Genomic DNA, 18,848 nt, shown 5'->3' on the forward strand with positions numbered 1-18,848 from the left:
CGAAAGAGGAACTTGTTGGAAGTGAATTTGGGGAATTGATCTGCAACATGCCCTCAATCATAAATTAGTGAATGTGTTAGCAACAGTTGGGCAGAGCAGCAATTTCACGGATGATATTTACTGCTTTGGGGATGGAGAGTAGGTTGTAGCCATTTAATCTTGGGTGGGAGAACTAGAGTTGGATCCAAGTCAGCGTAAGAAGAAAAACAGAGCTGTGATCAAGACATTGGGAGAGAAAGCAGGGTGACTTCAGCCACAGATGGTGTGGAGTGAGGTTTTCAGATGTGGCTGAAGCAGATGATGCATGAGGGGCGGGAGCGTAGATGGCAAATGCACTCTAAAGATATGTTGCCTTTCCCGTCATTCCTTATCCATGATTTTTCTATTTGATGATTCGACTATTTCCTTCAGAGCCCAGGGTGTCCTCGGAATCCTTCTCAACACAGCCTTCTGAACAGCCACTACCAGTCAGAACTAGCATGAAACTGATTTGTCTGGCTACATGGCTTTTCTTAAATGTATGTATTACTGATGCATAGTTGACTTACAGTGTTTCAGATACACAGCAAGGTGATTCAGTTATACACATAAATTATTTTTCAGATTATTTTCCATTATAGGTTATCATAAAGACTACCGTTCCCTGTGCTATACAGTAAACCTTTGTTGCTTGTTGCAGATCTGTTTTTTTTTTTTTTTTTTAATTAGAAATCTAGCATTCTATTCATACTAAGTCAAACAAGTAGAATCAAAATGTCATAAATTTTTTAGTTAGGTAAAAATTCATAGGGTCCTTTTTTTTTTTTTTTTTTCAGGCTAAGCTTTACTGGGGCTCATGCCACAGCAGAGGATAGTGAGAACAAATAACAGTTCCCTTGCTTGCCCACTCCTCAAGGAGGGGCAGGCTTGTTCTCTATATGGAGTGAGGACAGGGACAGGTCCAGAGGCTGCACAGAGAGGTGCCTTAAGTGGTTTGCCCACGCCATGTGTCTTTCAATCCAAAAACATGTTACAAATTGAAACTGTCACAAAATCTTACTCATTTGAAAGCAGAAAAATCAGCAAATTTTACTTACTTCCCACTTTTAAGGTCATGGGGAATCCATTCACACATAATTAGACTTTGATTTACATGGGGATCTTAGAAAACACACACACATATGCACCCACACATATCAAGACCATGTGAGTTTAATGAATGACACATTGCTGCCTTTGCATGTTTCCTCTTGCTTTTTAACAGATTGATGAAACCTGGTTTTCTGTATATTTGCCATGGACTCTGTACACATTTAAAATAAAATTTCAAAAATAGTTTGGGGGTCAGGGAGCCCGCATAGTGCATCAAGTAGGAACTGGGTAAGGACGTAGCCCCTGGTTTCATGCCCATCCCATACTAAGTATTTTAGTAAGAAATCATGGTCTATAAAGTGAGCCTGTGTAAGTTCCAGCTTTCTCCCCTGTACTTTGGAACCTGTTTGTGTCTGTACAGATGGTCTCTGTCAGTTGGAATAGTCATGGGGAAAAATGTAGCATAAGTGAACAAAATTAGCAAATGACATAGCAAATAGAGAACAGCACACAATTTGATTGGGGGCAGATCTTGGGACTGAGAAATTTCCCAAGTAGTAGTGGATACCAGCTAGAGAATTTAAGGAGCTACCAAAGCATGGATTTTAAGGGTACATGGATTTTACAAGAATCAGTTAATTCTACAGTACGCATTCTAATAGACCGGAATAACTCTCATGCTTGCACTGTGTTAGGGCTGCTCTTCCATTGTCTGTATGTGTATAAATTAAAAAGCAGTCCTGTCTGTACTCTAGGAAATGAATTCGTGCTGAACAAAATTTCCAAAAGTTCGTGTAAAGAATGATTTCACAGCAACTATCATATCAGGCTCCTGGAAAATTGCCCCTGAACTTCAGTTCCACCTCAGTCACTCAAAGGAATTTAAAAATTGGCTCCCAGCCACCCTTGTTCTTCAACATGCAGCTTCAGATATGCCTCAATAATACAAACTTTAAAGCCTATTGATTGGGAGTTAAAATCCATTCCTGCCACTGCCTCGCTGCTAAGTAGATGTCAATGCCAACTTCACCGTGCCCTGGTCAGGCTGCCTCTGCATCAAGGAGCCTTGAAGAAGGTGGAGGGTAGCATGGCTGTGAAGAAGCCACTTTGAACTTCATAACAGAATTTTGAGCAAAGCTTTGAACTCTGCCATCTGATAGCTGCTATCAATGATTATTCAAAGCAGTGTTTCTCATTTGGAATCTCCAGAGTGCCTTGGGATGGGGGACTGGGAAACCTGAAATATGATTTCCTGTCCATCACCTCCCCTCCCTGTATGTCACCTTGCTCCATTTTTGTCACCATGCAGGTTAGGCAAACAGCATGCAGACGGGTAAGAGAGGAGACTTGGGAACAGGCAGACCTGGCACTTGTCACCTGCTGCCTGTGCAGTCTCACTGTGCTGTGCCTCAGTCTTCTCATCTGCAAAATGGGGATGATAATCCTTTAACCTCATAGAACTGATCATGATTGCGCTGTGAGAGGCAGATAGTCATGCAAAAAGATTAGCAGTTAAAATGATGATGATGGTAGTATTTTTATCAGCTTTGGGGGGAAGTCACGTTGATTAAATGTGAGTACTGATTCTGATCACAAGCTGATTATTCAGCCTACCCTTGCCAGAGCATCTGGCAAGAATATCGTGCCTTATATGGCTTCTGAGCAAGTTATGAATGAATTGGATTTTTTAAACCAAACTTCATTCATCCATTGACCTGCTGCAGGAATGAGTCTTCTTTGACTGTGTTACCGAGACCCTAACATTTAAGCTTTAAGGGTACCTTGTTTCCTATCTCTTTCTGCCACTCCCATCCTCGAAAAGGGTAACTGGCTAGTGGTTTGACGTGTCTGTACTGTTGTTCATTGTTTCATGTCACCAGGAGCCCCTTTCCTCTTCTCTTGAAGACTGCCTGGATACCAGCTTTCCCAAGAATCCTTGTTTGACCCTCCACCCCTACCTCAACCTGGTCTCTCTTCCTGGGCCCCCATAGAAGCATATTCTTACATGGGACCATTGTGCTCTTTACCATGTGCTGCTGAAATGATGCATTTTACTGCTTGCCTCTCTCACTAGACTGTGAGCTCTCTGAGGGCAAGGATGATGTCTTGCTTACTTTTGTATCTTCAGTGTTTAGCAGAGTGCCTTTAGGAGATGCTTATACATTTTACTGATTCAAAATAATCTGTCAATAACATTTAATGCACTGGGGAACTGATCATGAAATACAATTACAAAAGCGATGACAAAAATATACATCCAGATGTAATATCTGAGGGCTTCCCAGGTGGCTCGGTGGTAAAGAATTCACCTGCAGTACAGGGGACGCAGATTCAATCTCTGGGTCGGGAAGATCCCCTGGAGGAGGAAATGGCAACCCACTGTACTATTCTTGTCTGGGAAATCCCATGGACAGAGGAGCCTGGAGAGCTACAGTCCACAGGGTCTCAAAGAGTTGGACACAGGCCTGGCGTGCTATGATTCATGGGATCGCAAAGAGTCGGACACGACTGAGCGACTGAACTGAACTGAACTGAGTGACTTAACAATAATGAGATGTCTGAAAATGCCTTCACAGGTGCAGTGCATCTAAAAGCAGGAACATGGGTTTCTTCTGCCTCGGGCATGTCTTGCCTGAGTTGAAACTCTAACCTGGTTCTTGAGTTTGCCTTCTTAATACCTTCCCTCTTTTCGACAGGGCATATCCCCTGGGCTGCTGTTCTTGGCTCATTTTGCTGAGCTTTCCAAATGAACAAACCAGCAGGCAAGCAGTCACAAGGACCCCAAGATATAAGGGTGAATCAGGTTAAAGTCCACACAGCAGTTACCTTCACTCAGCAGTTCTGCTTTGAGGAGCTCCCTGCCACAGAAAAAGAGGCATTGTAGCAGCCTTCTGTGCGGGAGAAGTTCTTGACCGAAGGCCAGCTCCAAGACACTGCCCACCTCCTTCCAGGCTGGCTGCTCCTCCCTATGGCTTGGTGCAGATGGTCCTTGTAGAAATTTCCTAGTGATGTCCAGAAGAACCACATGGTGAAGACAGTGGTGAAAGAAACAGTTAGTCGCTCAGTTCTGTCTGACTCTCTGGGACCCCATGAACTGTAGCGCACCAGGCTCCTCTGTCCATGGAATTCTCCAGGCCAGAATACTGGAGTGGGTTGCCATGCCCTTCTCCAGGGGATCTTCCTGACCCAGGGATCAAACCCAGGTTTCCCTCGTTGCAGGCAGATTCTTTACCATCTGAGCCACCAGACAATGGTGACGCTGGCCACTTCTTTGAAATGCAAATGTGTCGCCCTTTCTGCCTCTCCTCCCCTTCTTCCCCAAACTAATGAGTTTGATTTTAGTCTCCCTTATTTATCTGTTCATTCACTCAACAGATGCTGTTTTTTAGGAAGATACTGAGGACATAGGGGTGAATAAAATAAGTTGACATATCTCCCTTCCAATAGTCATAAGGGCTGTCAAGAAATTTAAACAGGATGACAGGATAGAGCAGATAAATGGGCAGTTCTCAAGAAGGCAAACAGGGAAGGCTTGAATGAAAAGAAGCAGGCTTGTGAGTATCAGTGAGGTTGCAGATAAGGAAGAATGTTCCACTAGAAGGGATTGGAAGTGTGAAGACTCTGAAAATGGAATGGTGTGATGTGTGCAAGCAACAGAAATAAAGATAGTACATTGGCTGGAGAATAAAAGTGGAGCATGGTAAGGGCCACTGTCAGTGGTGAGATGGAAGAGGCAGCTGGTGCCAGTGTAGATGAGACATGCAGGGCAGTGTAAAGAGTTTGGGTCTCTTTCTATAGAAAGTGGGAAGCCACCAGAAGGTGCCAAGCAGCAGGATGATATGATCTAATGTCTATCAGTAAAATAGCATTCTGGCTGCTGTAGAGAAGGGAGAGAAACAAAGGGTCAGAGACAGGTGTGTGGCAAGAGTGGAAGCAGGGAGAACAGAAGGGAGCTAGTCTATTGAGAGATGGTGGAAACGTCGATTAGGACCATAGCAGGAAAGACAGAAGGAAGTGGATGTCTTCCTGACTGATCCCATTTCAGCTGTGTCGATGGATACTTCTGTTGTCATGTCCATTTTCTGAAATACACAACTACAATCGTATGAATTTGGACATTTGGAAAAACCATCAAATCACTCAAAAAAATACATCTGGAGCTTTTTTTTTTTTTTTTTGGAGATTTGTATTGTGAGGTGATTGTAATGTAACTTTCTCTGGATGCTTTCATGACACTCATTGCTGACCTTTGACCCCTCTGTCCTCTTTCCCAGGTCGTCCCATTCCACCTACATCCTCGTCTAGCCTCCTCCCATCTGCTCAGCTGCCTAGCTCCCATAATCCTCCACCCGTTAGCTGCCAGATGCCATTGCTAGACAGCAACACCTCCCATCAAATCATGGACACCAACCCCGATGAGGAGTTCTCCCCCAATTCATACCTGCTCAGAGCATGCTCAGGGCCCCAGCAAGCCTCCAGCAGTGGTAAGGAAACCGTGGCGTCTGAACATGTGTTGTGCGCGTGATGATTTGGCATCTCCTACGAAACTACACCTCTGAAACCAGGGCTGGGGAGAAGGTGGTGTGGGGAGCGAGGAGGTGAAGTGCCTTTGTCATCTGGTGACACTGAGGTTTCAGGGTCTATTTGTTGAAGGTCGTGGTTACTGAAGAGGTGTGGCTTATCTGAACAGAGCTTGGCCCTCCTTCAGTGGGAAGCACTTCCCCCTAGCTGCACGTGAGAGTCTGCAGGTCTCAAAGGTGAAGCGCAGAGAGATGACGGAATATTGAATGCTGTGTTACTATAATTCTGGTCATAGGCGACAGACACCCTCAACGTGACCAATGCATATGCATCTCAGATCTTTTTTTTTTTTTTTGATGGTTGGCTTCTGACTCTTTCTTCCTTGCTTATTTAGATGATTTTGCAATTAAAATGTGTTCTCCTGATGTGAATGCTGAATGTCTTGCCAAGTCTGAAGCATTTGAGGGTGATCTTTCCTCTGACCCTCTATTTGTCCCACTTCACTTGAGATTAATGAGCTGATTCTGTGGTACCAGGATAAATAACACCTCTAAATCCTTGATTCTCACCGTGGTTTTCACATTCACACATCAAAAGGACTGGTCACAGCATTCCGTCCCCCTTTTGAGGATTTTGTGGTACTTACCTCAGCTCCAGATCTCTAAATCTTAGGTGGAATTGCCCTAGACCCAGAAGTAGCAATGCCTTATTTTGATTTCTGCTGTTGGTGGCTCACAAAACACGTGACTGTAGGATTGGGCAAGATCTAGGGTTAAGTACCCACAGCCCAAGGAAAGACATTTGCGGAAATTAATTGCTCCCAACCCCTAAGGCTTTGGAGTTATCTTTGGAGTTGGTCGCTCATGGTGTTCATTAGCATATCCCATCAAAATCCAGAAAGCTCTGGATTTCTATGCCAAGGGTGTTCCTCGATGAGATTGTATTTGGGCTCCATCCATGAATATGTGCCACCAATGGCCTCAACCTCTACAATTAGAAAGGACCTCCTAAATACATTAAAGATGATTCATTCAGGAGATGGAATGATGGACTGCTACTTATGATGGCCCATGCCCTTCTTCAAAGCCAGCCCTGATATATTTAGTAAACTCATATTCTTTTTCAAAAAAAAATTACCTAATCAAATCTCTCATCAAATGAGCAATCCATTGTTGATATTATGAAGGCCTTTAATCTACCATAAATCTTTATTAGAACTCATCAGAGCTTCTAGTTTGAGAGAAATGTGATTATGGCACTCTTAAAATGACATTACATCATTGGGGTGATTGGTTTATCATTTGGAGAAGAGACATCAATCATAACTAGCATAACCACACAGTAAATGAATTCAACCTTTCTACCGTGGAACAATGACACTGTAATTGCTCAAAATCAGGCTTAAAATGAAATCGGAAAATGCTCTTTCTTCAAATATGATGTTAACTTAATGGAATATATTATGAAAAATCATGTTTGAGGAAATTCTATATAATTAAAAATATGTGGAAATATATTCCCTTTTTTCTTTCATCAGAACCTGATTTTAGCTACAGGATCATTTTTTTTTCCCTTTGCTTCTGAGATTATGTTGCATTTAATTGAACTATCCTCGCTTATGTTTTGCTGCTTTTTATTTCATACTATGTAATCGTGATGAATATTGTATTATAAAGGACAAGAGGCTTTTGAAATGAGGTGCACCTGCTGATAGCTTTTTAAAAACAGATGATTATTAGCAAGAAAATGAGCTTTTAAAAACTATCTCCTTTTATGCATATATGTATACCCAAGCCAAGATGATTTCCATAAGAGGGGTCAATTCATACTCAGGGCTGTCTAGAATGTTTTCTTGGTGATAACGCTGTGAGTGATTTCTTTTCTGTTGTATCAGATTGTAAGTGGTTGATAGGGAATTTTTGTTGATTTGCTGCCTAATCAAGACCTCCTTCTGGTGGACACAACAGATGCGTGTGTTCGGACTCAAACTTATCCATTTTTCTTCACTCGCACCAATTTGTTTTGCTCACTTCAGACTGATAGCTATTTAAGCTTCAGTAATAGGGAAAAATACCACAGAAAATTTGAGGGTCCATTTTCATCCCACTTAAGACTACAGTGACGGGTGTCTTCACCTGCGGGGTAAAGATCCAAATGTGCTCTGTCCTTGTTCTCAGAAGGTTACTTAATCTGAGAACTGGTTAAAGCTCCAGTCACCTGGCAGCCATTCAAAATTCTTGATTCTGGCTTAGTGCTAAAGTGAGTGCAAATCCATTTTGAATATGTGTGTGCTCACATGTGTGCGTGTGTTGTGGAATGGATGTGGGGTCCAAAGCAAATTGGGGATTCTATCAAGATCTGAATGTAGTTGCCATGAACTTAAATTTGACATAAAGGATTGAAAATAGAGTTTGACGCAGAAGATGCAAAGTGCGGAGCCATGCCTGGGTGTTGTGAATTGAGTTTGATGAAAGGGGCTGGCTTTTTCAGTAGCTGTGGAGGCATAAAGTGACCACATGATTGGTTGTGTTATGTTCAGCTGCTTAAGAACACAGACCTTTTGAAGCCAGTCTCTTGGCAATGACCCTGTGCTTTGAAGATCTGGGACCAGTTTGGTCCTTGTCTCTTTCTTAGGTGAAATAAAACCCCTTCCAACACCTTCAGCACATACATGACAGTAAAAAAAATTCTTTCCTGCTGCCCTCTGATTGTTGCTGTTATGACTTGACATTAGTGAAGCCCATCATTAGGAGAGTCAGTGTGCTCATTTCCTGCTCAAAGAGCTTCTGTTCTAAAGAGACAAACTGGACATAAACTGCACACTAAAATGATTTTGACAACATGAACATCTCAAGGCAACAACAAAACTTCACCATTATGGCTCCACCGTCATTATTTTCTATGACTATTGTGCATTCTTTAGTGGACGGTCCTAAACCCTTGGCACCTGCGCAGCCCAATTGCTCTAACCTTCAATCTGTGCCAATCGTGCTGGTAGCCAGGTTCAGCTAGTGAGATGCTTAGAAGAGGCGTGCTTCCCATCCCCTCAAGCATTTGCTTCCAGATAACTGAGCTCCGGCAAGTGGTTCATCCTGTGTTCTGATCTTCTGCCAGGGCAGGTCAGCTCCAGAGATGTTTCTTGTCTACAACAGCATAATTTCAGATTCTGTGAAGTAACTCATCTAGAAGAAAAAAGTCTGGATCCCAGTGGCAGCATAATGGAGGCTCCTGCAGATGGATGCCTAAGAGTACCTTCCAGATAGGAATGGGGTTTGCATTTTGCTATCAGCATATGAGGCAGAAAATACCTGGGCGGCTGCATTATAGTCTAAAAGCATTGACTTACCTCTTCCACTCTAAAAGGTTGAGTTTTCATTTTCTTAAAAGTCTAAATAAAGGGATTTTGAATACTCATTAGTAACATCAAAGTATGCAGAAGAAATGTAATCAGTATGCATCTGCCAGGACCCTTTCCATTGGTTCTGTGTGACAAAGATGCTATCTCCGCTGGAGAGTGTCACTTTGTTAAAGCGCATTGAAGGTACCCAACTCTTTTTTAAAAAGCATCACCTTGGCTAATTCTAAAGAACATAGTACTTCAAAACAGCAAGCCCTGAATTCCCTAGAGTGGTTCAGGAATTCAGTTGCCTAGCTCATTAAACGATACTCTTGTTTATCTGGCATCATAAAGCAAAAAATTTCACTCATCCATTCATTCATTCAGCCATCCATCCATTCATTCATTCCTTCTCTTACATCTTCCCTATAATTTGGACAGCTTCTAACAAATTTTTCTCAAAAAGTGGAAAATTATAAGAGAATAAAGGGAAAAGTCTAGGGAGAAAAGCATACATATAGGCTTATATACATAAAGTCCCGTTCCATTATTTAAGATAGAAAAACTTGATTCTAAGCTTCCCAGAAACCAAAGCAAAAAGAGAAAAACCCCAACACACACAACATCCGTGAGATAAAAACAAATCAACTGACTGCTTCAGGGAAATTCTGCAAATCCTTATATTAGTGAGGCCAGAAAGATGACCGATTCCCAGAAACGTGCTATAATGCATGCGAAAGGGTGTCCTGTCAAAATGTCTTAAGACCTCCCTCCTCATGAGCCATAGAGAACATTTTCAGTTAAAAAACCTTTCTACTAATTTGCCAAAATTGCACAACCCAGGGGCAAAACTTGATTTGATGCATAGATAAACCTTAGTTCTATAAAAGACCATGTCAGCTGTTTGTCCCATGGGCAACTGACCTTAAATATCATTGCTCATAACTAAATGTTTCACAGAAATTAGTGAACTTTGGGGTGGTCGTCCTCACCCAGAACCTGAGAAGCAGATGTTCTGTATGACAGCTTTGTCTTGACAGCCTTTGAGATGTTAGAAATGACATCCTCTCCTGCGAACTAAAGCACTGCCTAAGACAGTCTCATTCATCTGGCCTGGCCCACCATCCACGGGGCTGGATTTGGGATCAAGCATAAGGGGAGTGCCCAGAATTTTTTTAAGTTAATGAAACGATGTCCCCTTGTATTGGATTGGCCAAAAAGTTCATTTGGGTTTTCCTATACATGCATATAGAAAAATCTGAAGAAATTTTTTGGCCAACCCAGTGTATTTTAGGCTTAGGGAAGAATTTTTCCTCTAATATGTTACAAATTTTCTTGCCTCCTTAAATAGATTATGCCCACTCTAATTTAATTTTATTTAGGATTTCCTAAATAGCTCACAGCAATTCTTTCACACATGGATGATCTGACTGTGCTGATAATACGAACTTGTTTTCTTTTAAAAATCCTTCTACATTGTGAGACTGTTTGTGGTGGTTTTTCAGTTGCTAAGTCGTATTGGACTCTTTGTGATCCCACTGACTGCAATATGCCAGGCTTCCGTGTCCTCCACTATCTCCCAGAGTTTGCTCAAATCCATGTCCATTGAGTTGGTAATGCTATCTAAACATCTCATCCTCTGCCTCCCTCTTCTTCTGCCTTCAGTCTTTCCCATCATCAGGGTCTTTTCCAGTGAGTCACCTCTTCACAGTTTATTGCACCTCTTTTAAGGTACCCCATGTTAACCTGTTCTTTCTAGGCTTCTCTTTCTTCTCTTAGGTTCAATTCATTATGCATAAAGCTCCTCTGTAGGATTCTGGTGTTAGGTGCAAAATAGATGCTCCATAAGTATTTATTAAATAAATGAATCCATCAGTGTCTTCAGGAACTACGTGTAATGCTTTACATCATGTGTGAATGGGAAAACTGGATAATGAGGGGGAGTGAAGGCGCTTTAGAATATCCCAACTCAGAGGAACATACAAACCATATTCAGTATACCTATTTTTTGCTTGGTTTCTCCTGTTTTTGATCCTCTAGAACTTTGTCGATTGTCTTTAAATGAGAAAGTGTTCAATAACACGTGTACATGTCACGACAAGCAGTGGCAGAGCCAGTGTAAAGGACTCAGTGGGAACCTCAGCAGAAAGAGGCACACCTGTTCAGAGAGATTGCATTCTTCACTCTTGACTTGGGGGTCAGGAAATCGAGTCCAATTATCATTCACATCCCCAAATGGGATTTCTTCTGTGCATGAGTTGCTTGGTTCCCAGTTCTTCTCCTTCAACTTGGACATGGGGGCCAGATGTTTAGAGCTGCCTGTAATCCCTTTCTGGTTCTAGGCAGTGGTCTGACTGCCTCTTCTGCAGAGGGCTTCCAGTGCTCCAGCAGCATGGACCAAGTCCTGGGTGCTGACTCGAGGCTGGGGAGGCCACACTTTCACCTTGCTCTTGCCCTAAACGCAAAACACATGGGTTTGCTTCTCCCCCAAAGCTGCCTTCTCCCTTTACACTAGGTATTATGTCAGACACTTTATATACCTCCTTTTGAGGAGGGCATGGCAACCCACTCCAGCATTCTTGCCTGGAGAATCCCCATGGTCAGAGGAGCCTGGCAGGCTACAGTCCATGTGGTCAAAAAGAGTCGGACACGACTGAGGGACTAAGCACAGCACAGCACATACCTCCTTTCATTTATTTAATCCCCACCACATCCCAGAGTAAAAGGATTACCATCATACACATTCCATGGATGAAACACCATAGAGTAACACCACAGAAGAAGTGACGTCACAAAGCTGAGAAATGAATGGCCTGGGTATCAAACCTAACCTTCCTAATTCCAGAGACTTTTATCCCCACTCCTCTGTTAAATGTTAACCTTGAAAATATCTAAGTGACTTATTGAGAGAAACAAAAGACAATGAGAGCATTGCCTCAAGGGACACGAGTTACGCTGTTTAAAAGATTGGGAAAAAACTGATACCACATCACAAAAATAGTCTTGACCTCCTCTGCTTGGCAAACACACACATCCCCTGGCTCTTTGCAGAAGGTTCTGGTTGAATAAGTTTAGGAGGAGCTCAGGAACTATGCTTTCACTTCTCTGTTCAGATGATTCTTAGGGTCTGGCAAGTTTGGGAAGCCTGGGTGTAATGGGAAAGCCCTAAAATAGAAGCTGAAGATTCAGTTCACAGCATGAACTTTAATAGTCAATCCTGTGCCTCAGTTTCCCTACTTGTCAAAGTTGAGCACTGGCCCAAAATCTTCCCTTCTTGCTCTAATATTCTGTATGTGTAAGTTCCTTGTATCCAGCTGGACCAAACTACGCCCCCTCCCCCCATTTAGAGCCTACCCTCCACCCCTCTTCCCGCATAGTGTGAATTTCACCCCATCCTCTAGGGCTTTGTCAAAACTGAGACCTATGCAGTCAGGCCAAGTAGCTGCTTGCAGTTTCCCTGCAGAGGTTGAGAAGCATGGTTTGGCATCTGATGACATGTGCTTGAAAATGTTGATTGCCATCCCAGCAAGCAGAAAAAGCAGAGCACCTGGGCTCCCAGAGCACCTCCTAAACAAGGTCTTCCACTCTGAGATTGGGAATTGATCGTTCTCAGGAACTCTCTTGATGTTGATAAACAGAGGTCGGACCTTTTCTTCTTTTCATTTGTGGCTTCTTGTAATGCATGCATGCTCATGTGCACATGCGCCCACACACAGGAATTTTGTAGGTTCAGCTATTTCCAGCCCAGCTATGGTTGGGATCGCTTGTCTGCCCCACAGTGCAAATGAGCACACAGGCAAGATGGACAGGTAATTCCTTTGGAGATGCGCAGCATGGAAGTGACATACGGCACCGAAATGTTCCTTCTCAGCAAATAATCTTGCTATTGACAAAATTCCCAAGGTCGATAAGCATTGTGTACTTTCTGCCTCTCCATCTCTGCCCCTGGTTTCATGATATTAATACAGGCGAGATGCCCTAGGAGCTATATGCAACATCTTAACAGTTTCCTGCCCTAACAATTTTTATCCAGAACTTCAGCTTTTCCCAAATTTCTTAAAGATTATATTTAATTCTAGTTAGTTAGCTTCTCGGCTAATATTAAATAGCCATTTTAAAATGTGGCCCCAGTCTCTTGCTATAGATGTCTCAATGCTCTACTAAATGAAACGATAGATTTCTTTTACAAATGGGCAGTTCTAACAGAAGTAATAACCCCAGCCCCTGGTAAATCTCTTAGACCCCTCCCAAATATAATAATTAAAAAGAACTGTGTTCTTAAGAGTGGGCTCTCAAATCTATACTAGTTGGATTTGAATCATAGCTCAGCCACTTTGTAACACTGTGATCATGAATGACTGACTTCATCTATGCCTCGGTTTTCTTTATCCGTAAAACAGAAGTAAGAGTGTACAACTCCTAAAGTTGTCATGAATATTAAAGGACATTCTGATGCATCTAAGTATCTTAAAAGAAGATTTAGATGGAGCAGGGATCAAGTTTGATATTATTTACTTTTTACGTTAGCAAATACATTGTGAAAAAGTACCAGTCAGTTCAGTTCAGTCGCCCAGTCATGTCTGACTCTGTGTGACCCCATGGACTGCAGCACGCCAGGCTTCCCTGTCCATCACCAAGTTCCGGAGCTTGCTCAAACTCACGTCCATCGAGTTGGTGATGCCATCCAGCCATCTCATCCTCTGTCGTCCCCTTCTCCATAATGTGAAATTACCATTGGTGACCATTTTTAAGTGCACCATTCTGCAGCAAGAGGTACATACACATTGCTGGGCAACTGTCACCACCATCCGTCTCCAGAATTTTTCATCTTCCCAACAGAACTCTCTACCCATGAAACACAAACTCCCTACTCACTCCAGCCCCCTGCAACCCTCATTTGATTTTCTACCTCTGTGAATTTGACTGTTCTAGGTACCTCATATAAGTGGAGTCACAGAACATGTGTCTGTTCTGTGACCAGTTTATTTCACCTAGTTTCATGACTTTAAGATTCACTCAGATTGTGTCATGTGTCAGAGCTTTCTCCCTTTTTAAGGCTGAATAATAATCTTTTGATTCTGTATTTCAATTATTCATTAATCAGTCACTGGACACTTGGGTTATTTCCTCCTTTCAGCTATTGTGACTCATGCTGCTGTGAACATTGGTGTACAAACATGTGTTCAAGGGCCTGCTCTGACTTCTTTTGGGTGTATACCCAGAAGTGGAACGCTGAACCATGTAGAAATTCTATGCTGCATCTTTCGAGGACTTGCCATACCACTTTCCACAGTGCCTACCCCATTTCAGGTCCCCACCAGCAGTGCACAAGAGTTACAGTTTCTCTCCATCCTTCTAACACTTGTTATTTTCTTTGTTTTTTATAATTGCCATCATAATGCATGTGAAGTGGTTTTGATTTGCGTTCACCTGATGATTAGTGATGTTGAGCATCTTTTCATGTACTTATTGGCCTTTGGAGAAATGCTTTCCAGATTCTTTGCCCACTTTTTAATCAGGTTGTTTGTTGTTGTTGAATTTTAAGAGTTCTTTATATGCAAGTGTATCCCATTTTATTGAACTTTGTTTTACTGCACTTCCGTTTTTTTTTTTTTTTTACAAATTGAAGTTCTGTGGCACCCCTGAATCAATCTGTCAGGACCATTTTTTTCCAACAGCATTTCCTTACTTTGTATCTCTGTGTCGCATTTTGTAATTCTTGCAATATTTCACTTTTTCATTATTATTGTATTTGACACAGTGATCCCTGATCAGTGATCTTTGCTGTTATTACTCAAACTCACTGAAGTTTCAGGTGATAGTTAGCATTTTTTAGCAATCAAGTGTTTTTTAATTAAGGTATATGCATTGCATTTTTTAAAATAATGCTATTGCATATTTAATAGACTATAGTATAGTGTAAACATAACTTTAAATGCACTGGTAAACCAAAAAAATAAAAATAAAATTTCATGTGACTCTATTACAGTATTAGCTTTATTGTGGTTATCTGGAACCAAACCCACAATATCTCTTGAGTTCTGACTGTACTCTGGATATGCTTAGTTGCTCAGCTGTGTCTGACTCGTTTTAACTCCATGGACTGTAGGCTCCTCTGTCCTTGGGATTCTTTAGGCAGGAATACTGGAGTGGGTTGCCATGCCCTCCTCCAGGGAATCTTCCCAACCCAGGGGTTGAACCCAGCTCTCCTGTATTGCAGGAGGATTCTTTACTGTCTGAGCCACCACAGAAGCCCTGTACTCTGGATATCAATCTTTTATTAGAAATAATTTGCAAATATTTTTTGAATTCTGGAGGTTGCCTTTTCAGTCTGTTGAATGTGCTTTGATATACAAGATGTTTTAATTTTAGTGTTGTCTGTCCACTTTCCTATTTTTCTCTTTTGTTGCCTGTGCTTTTAGTGTCATATAACAAACACTTTTAAGGGCTTATTATATGGCAGCCATTGTGCTAATGGTTTTTACAGATGGCAGCTCATTTAATCTTCCTTACCTATGAGAACAAGAAAATCAGCCCTTAACACTGGGAACTAGCCTGACACTAGCATCTTCGCAAAAGTTCTGTTGTCGGGAACTGGCCCGGTGTTCCCAGCTAGGCCATGGAAGCCTCCCCTTGAACCTAAACAGTCTTAAAGAATGCTAGCATTCATCAGGACCATTCTGTGGTTGAGATAAAGTACGATAAAATGAAAGCAAGCCCATTTTATAATCTTGCCTGAATAAAGACAGAAACCAAGTCACTATCCCAAACAGAAAAGTACAAAACACCCCCCTCTCCAGGCTAAATGAGTAACAGTACTTTCTTTACCAGTGGTAGTGTTAGCCTCTTCTACTCAACCCTTCCTGTACATGAAATATATTGAGATATCCAATCATAGGGTTATCCCCACTATCTGATAGCACCAAATGCAGGGAGCCTGTTTCTTTGACCCCTCCCTAAAATTATTCAACATAGCCCTTTCTAATACCCTTCTACTGAAGCACCCCATGGCACCTTCTTTGCAATGAGTTAATTAACCCCACTTTGTTTGACCACAGTGTGTTCCTAGTGGTGTTTTGGCTGCAGGACGTTAACACCATTACATTGTGGGTTGGTATGATCTCCTTTTCAACAGATGGAAAAACTGTGGCGCAGAGAGTTTAACTTGCCCAAGGACACAGAGTGAATAAGGAGTACAATGAAAACAAAGAAATCAGTCTGCAGTGTTGAGAAGTATATATAAATTTAAGGAAATTCTTAAAAGACAACAAAAAAATTGTTCAAGAAATGAAAGATGGTTATCATTTAAGACACGGCTCAGCTCTTAAACACTGAATATTGATCTAAGCATTATATCAGAAAGATGGGGAGATGGAAAAGTACATTACATATATGGATGGAGCAGGTAGAAGAAAAAGGCTAGCTGTGCATTTTTCTAGTGAGAAGTTACTAGATAATGCCTAAAATTGGAAATGCAAGAAATAGCAGCAAAGCATGTTATTTATAAACCTGGAGCTAAATACCAAAATAATCAGCTAAAAAAAAAAATAGGTAAATGTAGTTGCCTCTGGGAAAGAAGAAATTGGTAGTGATGTGAAAGGATTGCTATTTTTGAAGCAAATACTGTAGAACTATTCAATTCTTTAAACTATGTGCATTTTTCTCTTTACAAACAGAAAAAAAAATTTAAAACAAAGTACAAGGGATTGGTTGTGCACAACACTTCATACAATGTTAGAACACTCAAACGGTAGCTGTTTAATATTACCAGATATATTTTCATTCAACATACATACGTTGATTAGAGGCTATGTCTTTGAGATGATAGCAGGCAATGGGAATTTGAATGGTTGTCACTGAAACATTTCATCAAAACTGTAGATTTGTCTTATATTTGCTACTGTTGATGAGGGAGTCCTGTGGAGTTATTTAGGGCTTTAAAACTTTATCCAAACCCAGCCCCCAGCCTTGTTGAAAAATCCCAGGCTTAGAATGGCATGAAATGGAGGAGATATCCTAAGCACTGTTCCTCCTCATTATTAACCCAGTATCCATGTAAGCACAGGTCCCTTCTTTTCCCACATATTTCCCAACCAATATAGCCCAACTCCAGCCAGAGTCAGAATTGCACTAGTCTTATAGGCTGCCTTATTCAATTTAGCACCTCATTACATTCTGATCTGTAATATTCTCTTGGTATTTCATGCATATAAGTCACTCGTGTCAACATTAAATTGTCACCACTTCAAGACAAGGGTCATTTCTTCGGTCTTTTTATATCATTTAGCCCTCGATATAGATTGAGTTGAGTTAAGACATCCTTACTGATCTAGGCTTTAAAAAGACTGTAGTAGACTGGGGCAGGGCCTTTCCATGTGGCTCAGTGGTAAAGAATCTACCTGCAATGCAGGAAACACAGGAGACGCAAATTTGATCCTTGGGTCAGGAAGATCCCCTGGAGAAGGAAATGGCAGCCCAGTTCAGTATTCTTGCCTGGGAAATCCCACAGACAGAGGAGCTTGACAGGCTACCGTCCATGATGTCACAAAGAGTCAGACACAACTGAACACGCACGCAGACTGGGGCAACAAAAAGATGGATGCACTCCCAGTTAAGGTCTTCTGACTTGGGCCAGTTGACTGAAGATCGTTGTCATGATTTTAGGTCTGCGGTTATCTGTGATTGTGGGCATGAGTTTCTCACTGTTAGAAAGAGCAGAAGAGGCAGCCTAGGGCACGATGAGAAATGTGTTTGTCCAATCTGTTGTCTTCCTTGGACTTAAAAGAATATTTCTCTCCATTCTTTCTAGCATCTGCTCTCCTGAGTTGATGGTGCTTTTGAGATAGTTGCTTCCACTGATGAGTATTTGGTGGAACAGTCATAACCTGGGAAGCTAACCTGGGGAATGCATGTTCTCAGTATCTATAAGTTTTCTAGGGTTACTGTTATAAGGCACCACAAATTAGGTGGTTTTAAACAACAGAAATGTATTCTCTCACAGTTCCAGAGGCTACAAGTTCAAGCTCAAGGTGTTGGCTGGTCCATGCTCCTTCCAAAGGTTCTAGGGGACAGTCTTTCCTTGTGTCTCCCCACTTCTAGTGGTTGCTGGAAATCCTTGGCATTCTTTATTTGTAGCAGCATAACTCAATCCCTGCCTGTATCTTCACATGACCACCTTCTCCCTGTATGTATTTCTAGGTCCCCTAAACTCTCTCTCTCTTTTTAATTTATTTACTTTTAATTGAAGAATAAATGCTTTCTCTCCTTTTTCTAAAAAAAAAAAAAAGTACTTATTTTTGACTGTGGTGCATCTTAGTTGCAGCACACGGCACCTGGCATCTTTGTTGCTGCATAGAGGCTCTTCACTGCAGCCCGTGGACTTCTCGCTAGTTGCGGCACGTGTGCTCCAGAGCATGGGAGCTGTGTAGCTTGCAGCACGTAGGCTCTCTAGTTGAGGCACGTGGACTTAGATGCCCCATGGCACGTGGGATCTTAGCTCCCTTACCAGGGATTGAACTCATGTCCCCAGCATTGGAAGGTGGAGTCTTAACCACTGGACCACCAGGGGAGTCCCTTCTCTCTCTTTATAAGGATACCAGTGATTGGATTTAGAGCTCACCCCAATCCAGTATAACCTCATTTTAATTACATCTGCAAAGACGTTATTTGCAAATAAGGTCATTTTCACAGGGACCAGGGGTTAAGACTTCAACATATCTTCTGGAGGAATACAGTTTACCCACAGCAGATCCCACTGAGTACAAAACAGAGCTACTAGATGCTGGGCCTCAGAGTAGAGCTCAAGCCTCTTGTCTTATTTTTGTGACAATGGAAGAAGCAACATCCCTCTTGCCTCCCTCCTCTGGTGCTCTCGATTTCCATCTGGTCCCACCTTCTCCCTGTATTAAGGATCTCCCTT

The 18,848-nt window shown here is 42.0% G+C and overlaps 1 protein-coding gene across 3 annotated transcripts in view; it reads left to right on the top strand.

Moving 5' to 3' along the window:
- Positions 1-18,848, top strand: part of TENM2 (teneurin transmembrane protein 2) — a 762,206-nt gene that overhangs the window by 329,644 nt on the left and 413,714 nt on the right. For all 3 annotated transcript variants that reach the window (XM_059888816.1, XM_059888817.1, XM_024995296.2), the window contains one exon: positions 5,346-5,555. In XM_059888816.1, the coding sequence (XP_059744799.1) occupies positions 5,346-5,555 (210 nt within the window). The remainder of the gene's footprint in view (positions 1-5,345; positions 5,556-18,848) is intronic.

The sequence above is a fragment of the Bos taurus genome, chromosome 7 (genome assembly GCF_002263795.3).
Source record: "Bos taurus isolate L1 Dominette 01449 registration number 42190680 breed Hereford chromosome 7, ARS-UCD2.0, whole genome shotgun sequence".
Taxonomy (NCBI): Eukaryota; Metazoa; Chordata; class Mammalia; order Artiodactyla; family Bovidae; genus Bos; species Bos taurus.